Here is a 24216-nt window from a genome sequence, read left to right as displayed (position 1 = left end):
TCGAACGATTTTGACGCGAACGCCTATTGGCGAACGTCGCGCGACGTTCGCGAACATTCGGCGGACGCGAACAGTCGAAGTTCGCGCGAACTAGTTCGCCGGCGAACAGTTCGCTACATCCCTAAAGACAAACAGAGAGACACACAGACACACACACACACAGAGACACACAAACACAGAGAGACACAGACACCCCTACCTCCCCCTACCTCTCCTAGGAGCTTCGTGAAACAGCACAGGAACTCTGACACCTCCCAACCCGTCTGCTGGCCAATCACCTTTGCCTTTTGCTGCTTGATGTGTGTGTGAAGCAGAAGCCCAGCGTGCATGCTGTAAATCTCTCTCTCCCTGCCCAGATGCCGCAAATCAGATTGTCAGTCCGGTCCTGCCTGAGGGCGCAATGACACCTAATCGTATCCATTGCGCTCCATTAAGAAGTGCGCCGTGCCATGACACACTGCTTGTCTTAGCAGCAATGATGCCGCAAGATTCACAAATCCATTGATTCGGCTTAAGGTCGCAACGAAAAGTAAATGAGATCTTTTTACCCCTCACTCCATGCAGGTTTGGTAGCAGGCTGGCCAGAGGCTTTAAGAGGCGCGCAGATACTTCTTCCTCGCTTCAAGCATTGACGCTGAGGTGAAATCTCACAAGATTTTGATTCAGCATATTTTTCCCATGAGGCTTTGCACACCGACTTTCAGAAAGTCGGGGCTTGTGGAGTCTCGTGCGCACTTTTGAACCTCTGTATTAGTTACATTTATTTAAAACAAAGAGAAGCTATGTGATTACTATTAACTCTTTATTTACAGTTCTACTATAAGTAAAAAAGTGACAGGTTTCCTTTAACATATTTCACATGAATTACACTTGAGTCAGAAAGGCAGCTCTTTATGTAAATATTTTTTTGCAGTTTTACCTCAAGTGGATGTGTACAGGATCATCACACTTTTACATGTGGGCTGCTTTGATTTTTTTGCCTGGGCTGCTTTTTACCCCCAGTCCGGCCCTGACCATTGCTAATTTTAGGGGCTTACAACATATCCATCAAAAGTAGAACAATTCACATGATCAAATTTGTTTTAAAGATGAAGAACTGAAAACCTATGTGTAGGGTTTTCGGTCCTTGGCCGCCCTTCCACCTACCACGCCCTTAGAGCCCCTCACTTAGGATCCAGAGATCTCCGGGAGACAAGCAGTACACCACACAAGATATGATGCAAAACTTGTCTGTTTATTAGCATGTAAAGCTAGATTTTATATTCTTTGCATGCCCCCTATGGCCCCTCCTTTAACCGCATACAAGGAGAGAGACAACAAATAGCACAGTGTGCAGAATCACAGGAATAGAGCATGTGTTACATTTAGAAGACGCAAACAAAGTTCCATAGGGTGGGGGAGGCAAAATGTCAAAGTTACAGAAATGTCAAAGTTACAGAAATAACTAAAGTGCAACAGCTGAAGTTACATATATTTCAGTAACAGTATGCAGCTTCTACAAGTTGTACAGATAATATTGATCCTGTATTTTAACTCAACCTTGCAATTGCAGTTACAAGCAACTAACAATGTAATATAAGAATTTAAAGGTGAAGGCATAAGAATCATGATTTTAAGCATATTCCTACAATCCCTCCTTTCATCCCGAAGGGATGACTCAAATGAGAAGGAAAGACTGACATCAGGAAGTGAAGCCAGAGCGAAAGGCTATTGTACAAATGAAATGAGTTGCACCAAACAGAACCCAGTTATCTTAACTATAATATAGCCATAAGGATGAGAGTGGTATTGTATTGGAGAAGGATGGAATTACCTTTTTGGCATCTTTGTTATATCCTCTATGGTGTTAGAGGGTTTATAATATAAGGCATGCTGCAAGCGGTAAAAAGAGAGTGTGTGCATTTCCAGAAATCAGAAGTTGTTAGGTGTGGCTGCTGCCATAACATGTATTTAGTACTTTTAGGCTCAAACAGTTGCAAAGTCCACAATACACAGTGACCACAATAAAACGAATTCTCTGGCAAAAATATGTAACCCAAAAAGATGATGTGATGTTAACGTGTTGTCCTCGGTTGTTGTCCTGGAGTATGATCTTCACCCGAAGGGGACCTCCCTGCATTAGCATTGGATACTGAGGTCCCTGGGACTTAGGTGGTGCAAGGAAAAGAGGCTTTATTGTGTCCTGCAATTCCCCCACTTACACAACTGGTTGAAGCGGAGTGTTCTTACAGTGTGATGAGTGTGTCCACTTGGGCTTCCACTCCACTTTCACTGCAGTATCTGTAGCAAGAGGCACTTGAAGTGGTCCATCCCAGCACAGCCGGAGAGCCTTTTGATGAGGACCTATTTTCTGGAAGCAAAGCTAGGTGATCATGGAACATCTGCTGGATCTGGTAATGCAGAATAAACTCAAAAATACAATTTGGTCAGTTCCAATGCAACTGGGTAGCATACTGAGTCAAACTTCCATGGTTCATGCAAAGCTAGATCAGCAAGAGTAAAGCATTGAGTCATGCATGCTGGTCTTCCAAAAAGGTATCTGTGATCCTAGTTAGGCATAAAAACTAGGTTCAAAACATCTGGCCATACAGTCCTGGTTTATGCACACACCTTGCAGAGTCTATTTTAATGATGCCATTTAACTTTTCCACTTCAATTTATGGATGATATACTATGCAAAACTTGATGTATTACTTGTCCAGTGAAATGTGTACCTTGGTCTGTGGACAATGCCTTTTGGCAGTCCATATCTGCACATAATCTCCTAAACAGGTTATTGGCATTGGTCTCCAGCGAAGCCTCTGGTCAAGCTTCTAGCCAACCAGAGAATTGATCAACATAAACAAGTACACATTCAAAAATGCAACACTTAGATAACTGAATATAATCTATCTATAACATTTGGAATGAATATATTGCTTTAGTAGAATGCTTAACAGGTGTTGGAACAGTTTTACCCAGATTATGTTGTGCACAAATAGGTGTACATCTGGCATTAAGCATTTGTTCCTTCTTTTCAGACATACCTTGATTCTAAAGAGCCGATAAAACATTGTTAGAGGCAACAGGTAGAACAGATTATTTTGCAATAATAGCTATGTAGATTATGCCAAGTACATTACCTTAGTACAACGAGGTCATAACACCTAGTGGGTACCTGATACTTAATGATAGTGATTGCAGATGGAGGCAATAGAACTTTGATCAGGAAATAATTTATACAATAAATCAAAACTTAAAGAGGCAGTATATGCTCATATTCTGACTGTTGGCAAATAAAGAGACACATATAAATACAATAGATCCTTCATTCTGAGCAGAAAAGACTGATTGTTGATCAGGACTAAACAGTGTCTAAAACTGAGCAGATAAGAGTTCCGTTATCATAGGATCTTTCCTTAATCAGGGATAGTTGTTGATCAAATATACTTTCCCACTTGATAAGATACTTTGTTATTAACATGCTCGAAAAATATTATAAACACTGGTGCTGCTTATTTAGGAAAGCCTACTCTATCCCTCCTTTTGACCAGAGACTATTACGGTCGATGGTCAACATATTATGAAATCTGAGGGTGTGCACTTTCCAAGTTAATGAAGAAATATGAAGCTATTTAATTTCCTTAGCTAATGTGTCCTATGAGACAAGTGAACAATAGAGTTTCAAAATAATACATAAACAGTGCTCTATGGATATATATAACGCACGGGTACAGTAAGTAAGTGCAGAACTGTTGCTTCTGAAGGTTATTAAAACCTTAGCAATCACCTCTATGTTACCCAATTGGCTGGACATGTAAATGGATATGGGCAGATCCCTTGATACACCCACAACGGAAGTAGTGCAACTATAGCATAGATGTCATCTTAGTTATATTTTCACAATAGCACAATCAACATTTAATATAATATTTTCCGTACTTTACTCTTATCCTTATTGATTGTGTTAAACCTACATACGTTGCAACATCTCATTACAGTTCAACACAGCACCTTATCTGAACCTTTATCTCTTCACATAAGACAATTCTTAGCCTAATGGTTACTTTGTTGTCTAATGCACAACACATACAAATCCCCTTTTTATCTGCAAATCTGCAAATAATATGTTCTCCTTATTTTCTAGATCTTAATAGGCAAGATTGCCACCCAAACTAGATATCTACTACTTGTGACAGTACTTAACCTATTTCGCACTTCATTTTTCCATTGCATTTGTGCACAGTATTTTTAATCAAATAATATCTCTTCCTATAAAACAAAAAAATAAAAATTAGCATCTGATATACCTTGTATCATTCCATTATGCTAACATAAAAACTAAAACTGTATTATTTAAACCAGTTAAAAAGAATTTTCAGAAAGAATTTAAAAAGGCTGAATTGAGTGGAGGGGAGGGGGTCAAAAAGAGAGACAAGTTATAAAACACAGAGAAATATTTTGCTTATCAATTTTTGCTTTGGCTTATTCAAAGCTTATTCAAAGCAAAAAGCGATCTTTTTTCTATTGTCGCTCGAAATCGCCTAGCGAGGCGATTTCGAGCGACAATAGAAAAAAGATCGCTGCGTGTGTTTTTACGCTGGCGATTTGTCGCGATTCCCCATAGACACCAGCGCAAAAGTTTCCCCAGCGATTGCGGCTTAAAAGTCGCGGCGAAAAGTCGCCGCGAGTCAAATCGCGGCGCTATCGCCTAGTGTGGCCTTAGCCTTATGTGTTTTCTAAATTCTGTTACTCACTGTTCCCGACTAGTTACCTAATTCCTGGACTCATAAATTTGATTAGAAAGACAGCTTGCCTCCAGATTGAATCCAGAGTTTATGTCTCATGTAGAATGACAACCACAAGACTGAAAAAGACAGAGAGGGGGGAAGCAATCCACAGTTGTGGTCACAAAACAGTTAACAGTAGACAATCCATAACACAATTATACCAACATCCTACACTTTAACATTTGGAACATATCACAAAACATATCCGTACATATATTCTATATATACAGTACATATAGGTTGTAATTACTTAAAACAACGCTTGTCACATCTGAACACTAGCAAAAGAAATTCCCTTAGGTAAGCAACAAGTGGCTTACCTGCCGGCTCTTGGAAATTTTGTTGCTAGACTCAGAGAACCTTGCGAATCAATTTCCAATAGACTATATGTATATATATATATATATATATGATTAACACAAGTGACAGATAGTAGTAAAAGTATGTATTATAAACAATTCTCCATGCACAAACAAACAGTTAGATGTCATTCATGAAGGACATCCACCAGAACATGTTTTGCAAAAGTTTTTTTTTTTTTTAGACTGACATACTCTTACAACAACAAGGTTAACAACACATATGCATATATTGACAAACAAAAAGACAGGTATCCCTTGTGAGGAACTCCTTGGGCGGAGGAAAAAATTTGACCAATCTTATCACGTGGACACCTTGTGTCAGGCGGGCTTAAAGCTGGGAGAGGGGATCTAACCCTCAGCCCTGTCCCCGAGGCTCTGGAGCCTTGCTACCACACAGACACTCCTTTTCCTTATATTAAAACGGGACACGCCACTGTGACACTACCTAGTAGTATGATTGTCAATTTTACTTATCGATGCAACAGACACGGTGAGACTTTCAAAAGGAATGTACTCACCAAAAGCTGAGCACCCCGCTTCTGGCACCAGAAACTGTAGGGTTTTCGGTCCTTGACCACCGCCCTTCCACCTACCACGCCCTTAGAGCCCCTCACTTAGGATCCAGAGATCTCCGGGAGACAAGCAGTACACCACACAAGATATGATGCAAAACTTGTCTGTTTATTAGCATGTAAAGCTAGATTTTATATTCTTTGCATGCCCCCTATGGCCCCTCCTTTAACCGCATACAAGGAGAGAGACAACAAATAGCACAGTGTGCAGAATCACAGGAATAGAGCATGTGTTACATTTAGAAGACGCAAACAAAGTTCCATAGGGTGGGGGAGGCAAAATGTCAAAGTTACAGAAATGTCAAAGTTACAGAAATAACTAAAGTGCAACAGCTGAAGTTACATATATTTCAGTAACAGTATGCAGCTTCTACAAGTTGTACAGATAATATTGATCCTGTATTTTAACTCAACCTTGCAATTGCAGTTACAAGCAACTAACAATGTAATATAATAATTTAAAGGTGAAGGCATAAGAATCATGATTTTAAGCATATTCCTACACTATGGATCACCAGTTATAGCTGTACAATCACCAAGTATTCTTCCACAGCCTTTCTAGTTTAGCCTTCCCAAGGAATATACAGATAGTAAACAAAGCTTCCCTTCAGATTCCCTTTAGAGGACATATTTCTAGCCCTTCACATGAAATGTGATATGGCTGAGGCTGCCTTGCATTCTTTCTCCACTTGACACAATATATTTTTTTCTGTAAAATAAAAAAAAGGTGTGTTGACATGGTGTAATATATTCCTGAAGTTAAAGCAAAGTTATATACACAAAGAGCATATCTACAGTACATGCAAGTACAGTACCTTAAATACCTGTTGTTCAAAGGTTAATAGTAAGGCTGCAGCATCCACTTAATCACTTAGGACTCATTCTCCTCCTCTAACACACTCTGCCCAAAGTAAATCCTTTAGATTTACTTTGGTTATTGACTGTTGAGCATGCTCAGTTCTTCTCAGCTCAGATTACTGGACACCCCCCCCCCCCGTCTAGCAGCCAATGAAGAAATGGCATTGCTGGTTCCCATAGAAACTCTGCTTTAGCTGCGTCCTCCTATTTTGTCTCCTCACCTGAGCTCAGCTTAACTATTGCAGAAGAGAACTTTTTATCAAAGTAAGTTTTATCTGTGTAAGCCTGCATTCTTCATTGCATGAATTCTGCCAAAGATGTGTTATAGGGAAAATGGTCACCGGATAAAAACTGCTATTTGTTTTAGGAAAATGTGATGGCGCTGGAGAAAAGAGGCAATATATGCAGTACAAATGAAGCCATTTGGGTGGGGGAAATGTGCCCAATATATATATATATATATATATATTTATATATTTATATATATTTATATATTTATATATATTTATATATATTTATTTATATATATATATATATATATATATATATATATATATATATATATATATATATATATATATATATATATATATATATATGGTAAAAAATGTATGCTTTACATGTCCTTTAATAAATCCAATTCCATAAATCCCATAGGCATTAATAGAAAGTGTTTTTTTTTCTGTGGTTACCTCTAATCTCACATTTTGATAAATATGCCCATAAGTACCCAGGCTCAGCTTACTGTGTACCAAAAACATAACTTACTGAAAATTTGCTACAAAAGGTAGTTAGAGAAGCTCCTTTCCAACTGCTACAACTGTTCTTTTTAGAAAATCATGTCCAACCACTGTGCCCAAACAGCAGGGAAGGTACTTGAGTGAGGTGGCTAATATAAGGTTAACTGAAATGTGTAATACAATTTTGGATGGGGAGATCCGGATGATATAATAAAAAAGCTGAAGGAGATCAATATTTAGGATAGGAAAGATGTTACCTTTGTGACTCAGGGTAATAACTAGATAAAACATGTATCTAAGATTCTTAGGTGACATTGCGATTATTAAAGAAGGAAATGTTAAAACTAAGTAAGTAAAGGTATGGGACCTGATATCCAGAATGCTCGGGACCTGGGGTTTTCCAGATAACAGATCTTTCCATAATTTGGATCTTCATACCTTAAGTCTACAAGAAAATTATGTAGTACATTAAATAAACCAATAGGCTGGTTTTGCTTCCAATAGGATTATATCTTAGTTTAGTGGATTAAATACAAGGTACTGTTTTAGTATTACAGAGAAAAAGGAAATAATTTTTAAAAATTTGGATAAAATGGAGTTATTGGGAGACAGCCTTTTGGTAATTTGGAGCTTTCTGGATAATGGGTTTCAGGATAACAGATCCCATACCCATATTACCAGAAATGTCTATGTAAATACCCCCATAAACATAGTGCTGCTGTCCTCGCAAAAAAATAAACACCGCTTTCCTTTCCTCTTATTCTTTACACATGGGCTTCAGTGTCTGATTTCTTTATCTTAGCTTACACCTCCCAGCCCCAGGTAGAAGCCTGTGCAGTCCAGGTAGAACCTCTGAGCAGAACTAGCACAGAGACAGAAGGTAGCAGGAGAGACGCAGGCAGGGAAGTTACATCGCACCAAACTAAAATAACATCTGCTATCTTAACCAAAACGAGAGAGCCTAAATGGCTTTTTATTGGTATAGTAAAGCATTCTAAAAAATAAATATAGTGTTCTAGCTTGCAGAATTCTGGCTAATGTATTGCCAATACATTTTATCAGTAGCTTTCCATCTCCTTTATAAGATAATTTAAGAAAAGTTAAAACTTGGGCTCCCGTTTGGTAAAATATGATATTGGGGAAAAGTGCAGGAAAAGATAAGAGGAAATGTAGGAAAGGGACCATCACCTGCTATATTTGCAGTTTTTTTGCTTAAATGTAGAATCATAGGATTACCTTTACCATCCTAGGATTAAAATGCATGTATGGTACTGATGCTGCATGACATATGCAGTGTAAGTCAGGCAGACAATTAGAATGGAGCATGAATGTATTAGAGAAAGCAAACCTGTAATTAATACAGGTAAAAGTCAACCGATTGTTTGGACACAGGGAAAATTAACTTGAGTTTCAGATTGTTGAGACAGTTGAACCCAAACAACAAGGAGGGAATTGCCTTAAAGAATTGTTAAATAGCCTAAGCCTTCTGAATTAAGAAACTGGAAACATTAAATCCATTAGAATACATTAAGGAATATGACCTTTAACTTATTTTTAGATTATTCCTCCTCATTTAGTTTTTATATAATATTTATGTTTTAATCTTTTACAGATTTGCATATTAATAGGTTTTCTCGCTTTTACTATATGGAGCATGTATGTCTGGATATGTTTAATGAACTTCTTTCACTCTTAGGGGGTTATTTAATAAAATCCCAATTTATCTCATTATTTTAATAAAAACGCTCAACCAAACTCCCATACACTTTGACCTTATTTATATTAAAAAAACTCGACAAATTTGGATTGAGAAAAAATTTGAATCGTGAGTATTTTTCGGATTGTCACATGAAAAACCTAAATTGATATATTTATATCTATATATATATATATATATATATATATATATATATATATATATATATATTTGATGAGAACTAGATCAAATATTTAATTTCATGTATAACTATAGTTTTGTTTACTCCTTGGAATGTAATTAACCTTGTTCTGATATATTGATAGCTGGTCTCTGATCAGGAAAGCTTTAAACTTGCCGAGAGGACAAGGATACTATTCATACTAAGAGACAAATGAGCTTTGGTTACAAGTGGGCCTCTAGTTTTATACTCTCTAGTTACACAAGGTAATTGTGGGACACCTGCTTGCCCCAACTTTCTCTTAGGACAAGAAGCCCTTTGTTTGTCCAGTGGGGCAAAACCTATAAAATCTCTAGTCACGGCCAGTGCATTTTTTTAGAAGTGTCCCTGTATATTTGCCCTTCAAGTGTGTCAATAATAAATAGTTTAAAGCAATATCAACATCTCTGTATCAGAGGGGTCTGGTGAAGAACTCCACAGTAATAGCAATACCATGCTGCTTTAAAATATTCTCCTCTTTGAAAAATAAGTCTGAAAAAAAAATGATGTTACAGTTAGGCAATCTTTGCAGAGAGTGTAAGTGCTTGGTAAGTGAGCACTAATGGGCATGCTCTTGCACCCCTCAGCACTCTAGCATTTGGTCCCTGGAGAATATTATAATAAAGGTTAATTTCCCCTTTAAGAAGTTACAAACAGGGATCTAAATAATAAAAAATCTACTGATCTACATTCTGAGTGATTCTCTTTTCAAGTTTTTTGAAAGGTAGAATTTTTATTTTTGTTGTAAAAAGAAAAAATAATATATTTCTATTTTTAACATATTTTACCCTAGACTGGCTTCAGCTCTAAGCAGTGTTAGCGACTGTAACTGTCTATGCACTTCATGATTTTAGTTAATAGTGAGGTTGCTGACTCAAAGATGCACCAAAAATCTGGTATTAGCAGTATAAATTGCAATGATTATTATTATGATTATTATTAATAATTCATATGTATAACAAAACAGGTGTATTCAGTGAACATACTGATTACAAAAAAACAATACAAGAAGTAAACAAGAGGGAATATGAATAGGAGAGGCCTAAATAGAAAGATAAGCAATAAAAGTAGGGATGGACAAATTTGACCTGTTTCGTTTCGCCAAAAATTTGCTGCCTGCGAAATGTCGCAGACGCCCATTAGTCTATGGGCATCAAAAATTTTTGTCACGCGGCGAAATTGTTTTGACGCACATCTTTTTTTTTTTGACGCATGCCGCCATACAAGTCTATGGGAGTAATTTTTTCGGCGAAACGAGCCGTAAAAATTCGCCCATCCCTAATAAAAAGCAATAACAAATACATTTGAAGCCTTACAGAGCTTTTGTTTTTAGATGGGGTCAGTGACTCCCATTTGAACGTTGAAAAATATATAATAAATAATATGAAGGGCAACTGAACAGTTGTTTAGAATTAGCCATTCGATAATATACTAAAAGTTAAAGATCAACCACCCCTTTAATGGAGTCAATGGAGACTTCATAAATGTGTCTAACATTTTGGAAGTTTAGGTTGGATTTTATCTCCTGTGTGGAGTGGAAGAAGTTTAGTAGTGTACAAGATTGCCAGAAAATGGCTCCACCCTGGCCATTACATCATGTTTAGTTTGTCCTGAACATCTACAAATTCCAGATTCCCAAAACTGGACCAGGGACCAAATGCTCATCTTCAAATGTGGATCTAACCCCCGTTGTTTTTTTCTAACCATTAGTACCCTTGCTCCCTCCCAAACTCATTCACACTCACAGGCTTTTAAAAGTCAAGTGGTCCCTCATACCTTCTGCCAAAGTGCAGACAAACATATGCAATATTCATGAAAATACACACCCTGCAAAGAAATCATAGGGTATTAACTACACACTCAGGGAGGCCTATTTACTAGAATCAGAATTTGTAAATAAAAAAAGTCTGACCAGACTCCCATCCATGATTTTACCTTATTTATTATTATAAAAAACCTGATTAAAAGCGGTCAGAAAAAAACTCGAAAAATTTGGGTTTTTGAGAAAAAAAACCCGGAAATTTTCAGGTTTGATGCGCAGACCATGATATTTTCAAATTTGAAAGGGGACCTCTGCCACTGACTTCTACAGGACCTTGACAGGTTTAAGATGGATTATTTTTGGATTCAGTTTTTTTTTCCTCTAAACATTTGAGCATTGGTGAAAAAAATGCAAATTTTTATTTTTCTGTATTTTGGGTCCACTGATAAAGACCCTAATTAAAACTGAAACACATTGGGCATTTTTGCTTATTTAAATATATATTTTATTTTTAAGAGAGTGCAGCTGGTTGGCTGAATCACATCCAACGGTAGCAATCCCGAGTAGAGGTTAACCCATGATTATGAACGAAGGTACATGCCTCTTGATCACTGTCAAGGAGCCTAAGTCAGAAATTACTCATTTAGGGGCAGATTTATCATAATGTGAAATTGGAGCTTACCATAAATAAAGTCACTAACGTTCTACTCATTCCTATGGATTTTAAAGGAGATGTAAAGCCAAAAAAATAAAACCCAATTTCTTTTTTCATTCTTTAATGAAAAAGAAACCTATCTCCAATATACTTTAATTAAAAAAAATGTGTACCATTTTTATAAGAAACCTGACTGTATGCAGTGAAATTGCCCCTTCGTTTTACTTGCTATGACAGCTGCAGATAGGAAACTTCAGACAGTCCATACTGCTCTGCAAGGAAACAATCATACTTTCAAATGGCAGGGGGGAGGGACTTCCCAGAACTCAAGCAGCTTTGTTTGTTTCCCTGTAAAGCAGCCGGTAACTGTGTAGAGATTTGTATCCGCAGACCGAGTGCAGCCTGCATATTCTGATTATTAATCAGTCTTGCTATATCAGCTACTATGGCAGATATTATTTGACTTGTGCTGTTTTGATAATCTATGATAATCCCTAAATTTAACATCCCAACTAAAGCACAGACCACACTGAGCATGTGCATAGTCTTGGTCTTGCAAAGATGTTTAACAAAGTTACAATATGATGACCCCCTGTGGCCAACTTTGAGAGTATAAATCATTTGTTTAATTAGGTTTCTGGTGCAGTAAGTTTATGTTTAGTATACAAAATACAACATTTCTAGCCTTATTCTATTTTAGACTTTAGTTCCCCTTTAAGAGTCATATTTATCAATGGTTGAAAGTTATTAAAGTACATCATTTGATAAAAACAATTCTAAAAATCCCATAGGAATAAACAGAACGTGAGTGATTTTTTTAGAGGTAAGCTCCAATGTCACATTTTGATAAATCTGCCCATTAAACATGGCAACCACAAACCCCACAGCTCTCTAGGGAGGAAGCAGGGGGACTGTACAAGATTAAAAAAAAAAAAGCAATAAGGGTTATTTCCTCTTTAATCCAAATGTTACACCTTGGTATTGACCAAACTAAAGTTAACACAGACATGTTCACCTGCTGTGATTATATCAGGTGGTTGTGATGTGGAAGGTCATTTTAATGTGTACACACAAATATACTGCATTCAGAAATGTCATTAATACCAGGTTGCAAGGAATCTCTTTGATACTTACCAAAAAAAGTACAGTAGATACAATCAGTACAATAGCCACAATCAGTAAAAACGACACGATGATGATGTGTTGGCTAAAACTGGGTTTTTCCGGTGGTCCATTTTCTATAGTTTCAGTTTCTATAGGAGAAAAAAATCAAATTGATTTCAAACCAAGGGATTTACAGCATATCTGGCAAGTCTGTCCATATAACCAGCTACAACTGTCTCCATCTCACATAGAGACACACTGCAGCATCTGTATGGCACACATCATTTTAATATATTTAGTATACAAAGAGAGAAAGTCAAAAATGTAATTTTCCTATCTCCATCAAGCCTTGTATTCCTAGGTGTAGTTTTTACATCTTACACATAAAGTGTATTGATAGATAGATATTTTGCCTATTCACGCTTGGGAAGATTTACAGGAGAGAAATCAAATTCATAATGGACAATCAACATTTTCAGTTCCCTCATTTTATAAATGCTTTAACAGATTCCCTTATAAGCCACCATGCGTGTCCACAGAAGTGGGTATGAGTGGGCAGTTGCCCCACCCTGACTTCTTCTGCTAGTTCCATGAAATTGTTTGTAAATTTGATTCTCAACAGCACAAATTTTTTTTTTATACTTCCCACCCCAAGGCAAGCCTTAATTGTCCTTTACTCACACAGTGATATTGGAAGGGATCAAGGACGATTTGAAGGGAAGTCTGCAGTGCTAGTAATACAGTTAAAGGAAAGATATTGCATAAAACAGCTCATATGTAAAACCCTGCTTCATGTAAATAAACCATTTTCAGAATAATATACTTTTTTAGTAGTATGTGCCATTGGGTAATACTAAATAGAAAACCGCCATTTTTAAAAATAAGGGCCGCCCCCTGGGATCGTATGATTCACTGTGCACACAAACATACATGTTAGGTCACAGAAAGCACCAGAGGAAAAGCACCGCGGCCTTATCGAAATCGACGCAGACCCAAACGGTGGTGAATATTTCGAATGCCACCTTAACCAAGGACCAAGAGAAGGTACTGTCTAAAGGCCTATCGTTCAGTTTAGTAACTCGTCCAGATTTTTTTGAACTGGATTTAGAATTATACAGATTCTTCAGAAATATTAAGTTGAAGGTCCAGTTCTGTGATGTGGAGGGGATTCAATCGTCTGGCTTACCTAACACTTTCTCTGGGGACGATTTAGGTTTAAAACCTGTAAGCCAGTATATCCCCACTACTGATAATGTTTTTATGGATGCTTTTATTACTAATGTGACCCGAGATGTTGCAACACTTGAAAGCCAATATAGGAGGGGTGATTTTCATGTATATCCTTACAATTTGAGTTCCAATGAGCACAGGGCACTACGTGAATTAAGCCAAAACCAGGAGCTGGTTATCAAACCTGCGGATAAAGGGGGAGCAATTGTTATAATGGATAAAATGGCATATTTGCAAGAAGTAAAACGACAATTGTCGGATACTAGTACTTACAAACCCCTTGATTATGATCCGCTGTTTGAAATCCAGAACAAAGTACAAAAATTAGTGTGTGAGGCCTTGGATCTCAAGGTCATAGACACACAGTTGGCAAATTTTCTGAAAAAGGATAATCCGGTTACTCCAGTCTTTTATGTGTTACCCAAAATACACAAAAGGCTGGAGTCTCCACCTGGTCGACCAATAGTGTCTTGTGTGGATTCGGTGCTCTCACCTCTATCTATATTTGTGGACCATTTAATCAATCCGTATGTCTTACACCACAGGTCGTATATTAAAGATACAGGTGACTTTTTGGGAAAAATAAAAAATATTGGATCAGTACCAGAGGGGGCGCTCTTGGTCACGCTTGATGTGGAGAGTCTCTACACCTCCATCCCACATGATGGAGGTGTGGAGGCTGTCCGCCTTGAGCTGACGCATGATGTATAAATGGATGGTGCCCAAAAAATTTTTATACTACAATGTTTACGTATGGTTTTGCAAAACAACTATGTTCTTTTTCAAAATGATTTCTTCCTCCAAATAAGGGGAACGGCCATGGGTTCCAACGTGGCCCCGTCCTATGCCAATATTCATATGAATAATTTTGAGGAGAGTAGCGTATATACCAATGAACTGTTTGGCAAGTATTGTTGGAATTGGGTTCGCTTCATTGACGATATTTACGTTAAACCGACTGATAAAAATACTATGCTTCATTTCAATTCTTTCCATCCGCCGCATGTTAAAAAATCTTTACCCAAATCCCAATTTACAAGGGTAAAACGTATTGTTTCTGACCAGGGTACCCTCAAAGCCAGAATGGATGAGATGACCATTAAGTTTCAGGAGAGAGGATACCCACTAGCCCTATTGAAGGAACAGCGGGCTCAAGTGGAAGCCCCCTTTAGGAGGCAGACAAGTAAACCGAAGGAGGGTGAGCGCCTAACTTTTGTCTCTAGGTATAACCCTCTGTCTTCACAGATTACTAAGATTGTGCAGAAACATTGGGGGTTACTGAGGGATGGTATCCCCGGTGTACGAGAATTCAAGTCACCCCCAATTATGGCCTTTAAAAAGAGTAAAACAGTAGGGTCGAGTTTAGTTAGATCAGATATTGGAGAAATTAAGGATACACAGCAAGTATTTAGACCTATAAAAAATGGCACCTTCCCCTGTTTAGCATGCAATTGTTGCTCCAATTGCCAGCGTGGTGAAGTGATCTACCACTCACATAAGGGTACCCCGATTAAAATCAAGGGACATTTTACCTGTTCCTCGACATTTGTAATTTACGTGATTAAATGCCCTTGTGGCCTGCAGTACGTGGGACAAACGTCCCGCATGGTAAAAGATCGCATACGTGAACATAAGTCCGCGATCAAAACTAAAAAGATAGATCAGGCAGTGGCCTGTCATTTTGTTGAGAAGGGACATGGGGTCCAACAACTAAAATATCAGGTGGTGGATCAGGCACCCATACTTCATCGACGTGGGGATAGACAAGAAGAATTACTTAAGAGGGAAGCCATGTGGATTCGTACATTAGGCACTCTCACCCCCTCTGGTCTGAATAGAGAGTATGACTTACACAAAATTTTCCGATAAAAAAGCATTTTTATTGTATAGAGCAACTTTTAAGAAACCGCCTTTTTTTCATATATTAGTCGTTTCAGGCAGTGGATTGATTTATCAGTGGACAGGTCCCAATAGCTTAACGAGATGGATGTGACTGATACTGTGTTTTATATTCAAGTTGCTACATTGTAGATAGAAATGATTATTGTAAGTGAATGCAGCTGTGTCATTGATAATTTGATGAGCCACTAGATGGCAGTATGTTAAATGGTATAAAATGTTTGCACCGATGTGTATCTAGTAGCTTGATAAAAGGCGATTGTACGCCTGAAACGTCGCTGCTATTTTGTTCATGCTGAAATAAGCCCTTTTGGAATAAAGGCCTTTTAAGAATTTACCTCAAGTGTGGTGCTGTCTGCTTTTCGACATTGTGTTCACAAAACGGGTGGAAGTGGCCACCTTAGACCTGCACCTGCGTCCAATATACCCTATGGGTGAGTGCTGACTTCTAATCTCCAACACATGAGCCAATTAACAGACAGAGTTGTCTTTTGCTTCCACACTTCTTCCTGTTACAGTTAGAGCTGCAGTATTTCTGGTCAGGTGATCTCTGAGGCAGCACACAGACCATCACAAAATTGTGGTTCAAGGCAAGAAATGTTTCTGTGTTAAATGGGATTAGTGGGATATCGGGGTTTAGTTATTCTGTGTCAAACACACAAACCAAATTGGCTTCATCTGTAAAAGGGGAATATTTACTTATGAAATATACATTCCAGTTTGGTAAGGTTCTTTAATATGCCACTTCATTTGATATAAACTATCTGTTGCTTAAAGGAACAGTTCAGTATGAAAATAAAAACTGTGTATAGATGTCTCTAATATAGTTAGTTAGGCAAAAATGTAATGTATAAAGGCTGGAGTGACTGGATGTATAACATAATAGCCACACCCTCCTTTAGAAGACTGAGTCTTCCTATGACTGCCACTCTATATAACGCATATACAACTTTAGATGTTCCTTCTGTTTCGCATCTTTATGGGAGGAAACCCATATTAATGCGAAACAGAAGGAAAATCTAAAGTTGTATATGCGTTATATAGACTATCTTCTGTGTATATGGCAAGGGACTGAGGAGGAGTTTGGTAATTTTGTGAAGGACATCAATGAGAATGACTTAAACCTTGGTTTTACTAGTCAATTTAGCCCAAATCAAATAGAATTTTTGGATGTAAAGCTAACAGCAGAGGATCAGGTAATAAACACGAGTATTTATCGTAAACCGTGTAGTGGCAACACTCTTTTGCATGCCTCTTCCTGTCACCCAAAAAAACTAATAGAAGGAATACCGGTGGGACAGTTTCTGAGGCTCCGAAGAAACTGCTCCACGGGTAAGGACTTTGGGAACCAGGTACAGGACATGCAGCAGAGATTTGCGGAGAGAGGCTACAAACATAAAACTATACAGAAAGCTCTATTGAGGGCAAAAGGAAGTGTTAGAGAGGACCTGCTAAGGACGAAAACAAAACAAGACAAGAGCTCTAATTGGTCAGACAAAGTAGTACTTACTACTAGGTACAGTAAGCAATTTTTTGAAATATCGAGGATTGTTAAGAAATTTTTACCTATTCTCTATGGGGATGAGCACTTTTTCAGAGTGTTGAATCCAGGGATTAATGTGATTCCCAAGCGAGCCCACACTCTGAAGGATATGTTATCACCTAGTCATTTCAAAAAGAGAGACCAGGGACGAGATCTGGGGCCACTTACATCAATTGGGAACTATAGGTGTGGGAGTCAGAGATGCATAACGTGTAGGCACATGAAAGTATCAAAGAAATTTAAATCAACGGTAACAGGGAGGGAATTTGACATTAAGGGCTACATTAATTGCAATACTACTTATGTAATATATCTGATAACTTGCCTTAATTGTCAAATACAATACGTAGGCTGTACGACTAGGAAACTGAAGGAAAGAGCTAGGGAACATTTGAGTCAGATAAAAAACCCGCGAATGGCTGAAAAGAGCAATGTCACTAGGCACTTTAATACATGTAATGGAAATTCCCTAAAATTTTTTAGTATTCAGGGGATAGAGAGGGTCAGACTGGGAGAAAGAGGAGGAGATCAGTTGAGCCTCTTGGAGAGGAGAGAAGTATTCTGGATATTCCATCTGGGCACGCGTTTGCCCTTAGGACTTAATCATGAATTTGATGTTACTTGTTATACGTGAAAAGGTTAATACTGTTATCTAGATTAAAAAGGGAGCAATTGACGGTCTAGGAACAACAAATGCAAAGGAAGTGATTGTTACAGATGTTTGGTTATTATACTATTTTTGTGAGATACACTATTATACATATCTAAGGACTGAATTTATAAATAGTGACTATTATATATACTTAGTAATTGGATTTATAAATATTAACGTAAGAAAAATATGAAAAAAACCCCATATAGGCATGGTTGAAGAGTAATTAACACAATAGGGTTAATCCCTCAAAGATTTTGATTGGTTTTAAACAAAGTGGGAGGGACTGACAGGGTATAAATCCCGCAGAGGTTGTGTGGTCTACAGATACACCTATGACTAAGCGCCGGAGGGTGCGAAACGCGTAAGGTGGGCCTGGGGGGATTGAATGTAACCAAAAAATTTTAATGATAATTTAAATAAAGAAATTTTTTTACAGAAAAGCAAGCCTTTGGGACAGCTATCTTTTGGATACAAGGAATTTTGATGTGCAAATAAGCCTCAAGCAGAGAGAGAAAGGGGATTACTGATGGAAATCAGCATTAACAGGGTTAATTGGGTTGCTCTGCTGAACTGATTCATACATTCTCCCTGGCTTTGGAACTGTTCAGGTGCCTTTACACAATGAGTTTATCTTGATCCATTTTTAGAGAACACAGTGATAAACTATAATAGATATGGGTATATATAGCTTATGTGAGTGTATGGAGGGGTCACTGTGAGTGTGTATGTACATATCTGTGCTGGGATTCATTTGGAGGGGTTGATGGACTTTTCCGTCTTTTTTCAACCCAACTAAATGATGTAACTGAGTTAAAAAACAGGCTCACTTTTTTAGGGGTGGCTAAAACCTTACCAATTCAAGATGTAGCTCTGCCGGACAATGCAATTTAAATATGATCCTTCACATATAAAAGAAGTTTCTGGACTGTATACATAATTTCAAACAAAAATTAAGTATTTTGTTAAAACTTTGCATACGTACCTATAAGTAGCTCTACTATTGCACTCTCATGATGTTCACTGGACCCGGCAAAACAATGATATTCCCCTGAATCCTGAACTGTGACTTTATGGATCTTTAAAAGTAAAACTCCTCTAGTGATGTTCTCTTTTATCAGTTCTGTTCTCTCTGTAAACTCTGGCATCTGGTCTGTGTAATCATCTTTCCCATTATAATAAAGATGAACACATGGCTTAAACTTCGACTTAAACCAACGGATCTCCATGTTCTCTGCGTTCATCTCAGGGGTCAGACGACAAGGTAACACCACATCTGACCCAACTGTTACTGATACTAATTCTGCTGATGACACCTCAAACCTCACTGTAAAAATGTAAAGACAGTTAAAACTTACACTTTAATGACAAAAACACATACAGCTATTTCATCAAAATGTAATGAAAGAAGAGAATGTACTGACATATATCCAAAAAAATAAGAATCAGAACTACTTCTGGTACAGGTATTTTCTGTTTCTTTATGGATATGAAAGTTGGATGTAGTGTTACTGAGCAAGCCAAGACTTTCCACCAAAAGTGAAATGAAAAATAGTACATAATTAAACGAATGATATAGATATATATAGAATTAGTGAAATCCCCCTAATCTTGAAAGTAGGGATGCAGGGAATCCACTATTTGGGATTTAGCTGAATTCCCGAATCTTTTGTGAAAGATTCTGCCAAATACCGAACCAAATCGGACGCCTAATTAGCATATGCAAATTAAGGCCAAATCCTTGTGCCTGCCTGAACTGAATCTGCATATGCAAATTAGGGGTGGGAAAGGAAAAAGTGGAAACAATTTTTTACTTCCTTGTTTTGTGAATTTTGTGTGAAAATAATTCATGCCTATTCTAATCCAGTCACTTATCTACCACACAACATTTAAAAGTGTGCAAACAGCACCCCCCACAAAAAAAAAAATAGTATTAGAGGGAATGTTGCGCCTGATCAGACTGTGGAATCAGGGATGCAAGCATATTCTCTGTTCAATTTCCCAACATCTCTGGATTGTCTGGAACTGAAGGTAAAAGTTGATGTCACCAAGTTTAGTTGATAATAGGACAATTCACAGAGAATATCTGTCTATATTCATATTTTTAATGTCACAGAACTGAGGATGGCGATTCTTTAAAGCAACAGCACTATTGGTTGAATTGTGGTCAGTGGATTGGGTTGCGGGTAAGGTAGTTCTGGGTCAGTAGCAGCAGGGCCGCCATTAGATCCCGGCCACTCCACACAACAGTTAAAAGCCCACACGGACATCAGTGCTAAAAGAGGTAACCCCCCCCCACACAAGTTATAAAAATGCTATTGATGGTCAGGCCCCCCTTATAACTGTGGTGCCAGGGCCCCCCTTAAGTGTTTTAAAAATTGGTGGTCAGGGCCCCCCTTACAAGTTAAAAAAAAAAAATTGGGGCCCCAGAGAATATTTTTTTAAAAAAAACATTGATGGCAGGGGCCTTTAGAGTATTAAAATAATACATTGGTGGCCAGGGGGTTACAAAAAAAATAAAAAGCACAAAGCTGTGTTCAGTAGAATTGAACTCGTGGCTTCAGGACTTCAACTTTGCCTCCTTTTGTGACTTTGGATCTTTTTGCCGCTTCAGGACTTCAATTACGGCTGTTTTCGTGACTTTGAGTCTTTTTGCCGCTTTGGGAGTTCGGCTTCGGCTATTTTCGTGGCTTTGAGTCTCTTTGCTGCTTCGGGACTTCGGCTTTTCAGCACTTCCGGATTTTGGCTGATTGTGACTTCAGAAATGGCCGCACGGCTTCGGAGCTGTCAAGGGGGGCCCGGCTCTTTCGGAAGTGCAGCACTGCCGGGCCCCCTCTTCATGCCCAGGCCACCTGTACCCCCCTCTCCCCCCCTGATGGCGGGCCTGGGTAGCGGGTCTTAGTGGGTAAAACTTTGGGTGGTGGGTCTCATATCAGGGTTGGTTGTGAGTTTCACGTGATTATAATATAATTACAGATGTACTTGGTAGCTGCAACTTTTGTATGGTGGTATAACCAATGCTATGAAAGTTTTTGGGGCAGATTTATCAATGTGAGATTAGAGCTCGCCGGAAAAAAAAAAACTCACCACTTTCTATTCATTTTTATGTTATTTTTAGATGTATATATAAATGGTGAACTTGAATTTTCACCCACTAAAAAAATGCTTTAAAAATCCCATAGAAACAATAGAAAGTGTGTTAGGTTTTCTGTGGAGAGCTCTAATCTCGCATTGATAAATCTGCCCCTAAAACTTTCAGGGTGTTGGTTTTGATAAATTTTCCCATTATGGTTAATGTCCCCTCTAAAAAACAAATTTGTGCATGTTCACAAAAAGTATCTTTTGTGTGCAGTTTATAAAACCATGTGCGCACTGAGCCGAGGGTGGGTGGAATAAATACTAAATTATCTGTATTCACACAATACTTGGCTTCATATTCATATGGATAAAAAAATGGCATGTCTGTGTCAGATGATGCTGTGCCCACACCAAAGTGATATCTACCTGACAACTGCTACAAACTTAACACTTTTAAATGGGAGTATGTGCCAAGGCACCACCATCAGCCTAACAGTCATTGTATAGTTACAAATTCTGGATGAACATTAACTACTGACATAGAGACATTCTGGGTATAAAAAGCACTTACCTGAGAGAGATTCGTTTAACAGGGAACAGAGAATTAAGAAGACAATTGTAATCCTCTGTAAACCACAGAATAATCTGTAATGGGAAATAGGGGAATTTTAAGACTGAACAACATCTGGACAATTTTTGGGCAAACATTCATTGGGGAACCCTGCTGGTATGGGGTGCCGTTTGTCCCAAATACATTCTGTATACAAAAATATCCCTAATACACAGAATGAATGTCTCTCATGTTATATAAGTATTTGTGACCATACACAGAGAAAAAAAATATACAAAAGACTTATTTCTATTAAAGAATGAAAACAAAATCTGGTTAGTGCACAAAAGGATGTCATTATATCACAAACTCCATTCTGTACAGTTTAACAAGCAATCTGTCTCACAAATGTATAACCTCCATGTAACGGACACACTTATGTGCAAAGTTACTTACAGAATGAATTATGTAAAAACAAAGTTGGACATAATATATAATAGTGTAACTAACTAGTGCTTGTCAAGCTAGATTTGACTGACAAAATAGATATCTGTGACACAAAGCAAGATTTTATAGTACAGGATTCATTCTTTCCACAAAATGACAGTTTTGTTTCACAAAACAGATAAAATAACCATTCTGTGAAGCAATACTGTCAGTCACATTCCTGAACCAATAAGAACAAAGCTTATTGCCATATACAAACAAGATGAGAAGTGGCCAGCTCTGCTCCACATGGCTAAGGCAAAGTATCTGACCTGCTATAGAGGGCGCCCTCTAATGTCCCCTCCGCTGCATAGTAATAAACATGAACAAACATTTCCTAAAAGGGCTGCTGTTAAACACTACAGGTTCATAAATGGAAATTTTAACAAATGGCTGAGAAATATAATGCTGCACTTATAATGATTGTAGAAAAATAAAAGTATGCAAAACTTATATAAATATGATCATTTTAGGTGATATGGCTATTCTTATTGTAGTAACCTGCTTGTGTGGCCATTTTGGTTAAGGGCATTCCTGCTGTTTTGCCATTATCTTATGACTCACTCCTGTTCCTCTTCCTGTCTAAGCTGAGAGCAATTATGGGACAGGCCACACCCACCTGCCATATTGTATTAAAAGTACCAGAAGTTACTGTGCTTGTCTGGCTGCTTTGCCTGATTCTCAGAGACAGTTATAAGTTTTGTATATGATAGTTAGACTCCAATGTCTCCTCCTAGCTGTAATCTTGCACCAATTGGCTTGTAGTAGTCTCTTAATAATGTGCTTAGCTATAGTTCAACTACTACATAATAGCTTTAGCCAGAGACTTGGGACTGATCATGTGCACACATACCTCCCAATTGTCCCTTTTTCAGAGGGACAGTCCCTCTTTTGACAACTCAACCTGAGAAAAGTCCCTCTTTTCTCTGCACTGAACAGCCAGAAAAAGAAACAAAGTTTCTCACTTAATTGGCTTTTGGCAGAGAGGCCAGTACAGCTAACAGGTGCAACTAAGATGCTTTATAACAATTTTGAGATAAGAAAATAAGTAAATTTAACAGTTTAGATAAGGAGAAATATTTTCAATTTTTTATAACCTGCCAAACTTTGTAAAATGAACATGGTAATTAGGGGGTGCTGCCACAAAATGGGTGTGGTCAAAAAATTGCTGCACTACATGCAAAAAAAAATTTTGTCTCTTTTTATTTCCAAAATGTTGGGAGGTATGACATACCTCCTAACTGTCCCTTTTTTGGAGGGGCAGTCCCTCTTTTAACAGCTCAGCCTGCAGTCCCTCATTTGTACTGGAAAGTCCCTCTTTTCTCTGCACTGAACAGCCAGAATAAGAAACAAAATTTCTAACTTACAAGAAGTCATCTGTAGTATGGTTACTTCAATGTGGTAAACTAATTACTCACCACGTAAGGGAAGTGGCCCAGGTGCACTGCCCTGAGCCCTCAGCATAGGGGGCGGACAAACCGAAATGTAAAAAGGAGCAGGCACTCAATGAACGCAGACTTCCAGCAGGCACCAATTCAAAGTGTAAAGAGCTTTATTGTGTCCAAAATTTCGTACTTAATTGGCTTTTGGCAGAGAGGCCAGTACAGCTAACAGGTGCAACTAAGATACTTTGTAACAATTTTGAGATAGAGATAAGAAAATAAGTAATTTTAACAGTTTAGATAAGGAGAAATATTTTCAAACTTTTATAACCTGCCAAACTTTGTAAAATTAACATGGTAATTACGGCATGTGGCCACAAAAATGGGTGTGGTCAAAAAAAAATTGCCGCGCTACATGACAAAAACATTTTTTGTCCCTCTTTTTACTTCCAAAATGTTGGGAGGTATGACCACGCATTCTCTATAGTATGATGTGTAGGTTATATGAGCAGCCACTCCTGAGTACTGTGTGTAAACAAAAGGGGGTCATTTAGGCAGGGGCAATTTTAGGGGATCATAATCTATTTATATAGAAGCAACAAGCTATACAATGCTTTATATTTATTTATAACAAAAGACTCTAATGATGCCGTCCCCT

At 38.0% G+C, this 24216-nt stretch overlaps 1 protein-coding gene across 5 annotated transcripts in view; it reads right to left on the bottom strand.

Moving 5' to 3' along the window:
• Positions 1-788: 788 nt before the first annotated feature.
• Positions 789-24216, bottom strand: part of LOC108699414 (myelin-oligodendrocyte glycoprotein) — a 52474-nt gene continuing 29046 nt past the window's right edge. For 4 of the 5 annotated variants that reach the window (XR_005963594.1, XR_005963593.1, XR_005963595.1 and 1 more), the window contains exons 3-7: positions 21712-21785; positions 19048-19389; positions 12769-12887; positions 6212-6412; positions 789-1108 (exon numbers count right to left, since the gene is read on the bottom strand). Coding sequence is in view for 1 of the 5 variants with exons in the window: in XM_041573607.1 (XP_041429541.1) it covers positions 6311-6412; positions 12769-12887; positions 19048-19389; positions 21712-21785 (637 nt within the window). In the remaining 4 variants the exon portion in view is untranslated. Of the gene's footprint in view, positions 1109-5793; positions 6413-12768; positions 12888-19047; positions 19390-21711; positions 21786-24216 lie in introns of those variants that run through there. The other variant, XM_041573607.1, reaches the window with a different exon arrangement.

Source organism: Xenopus laevis, chromosome 8L (genome assembly GCF_017654675.1).
Source record: "Xenopus laevis strain J_2021 chromosome 8L, Xenopus_laevis_v10.1, whole genome shotgun sequence".
NCBI classification, from domain to species: domain Eukaryota; kingdom Metazoa; phylum Chordata; class Amphibia; order Anura; family Pipidae; genus Xenopus; species Xenopus laevis.
This window is presented reverse-complemented; position numbering and strand designations above follow the sequence as displayed.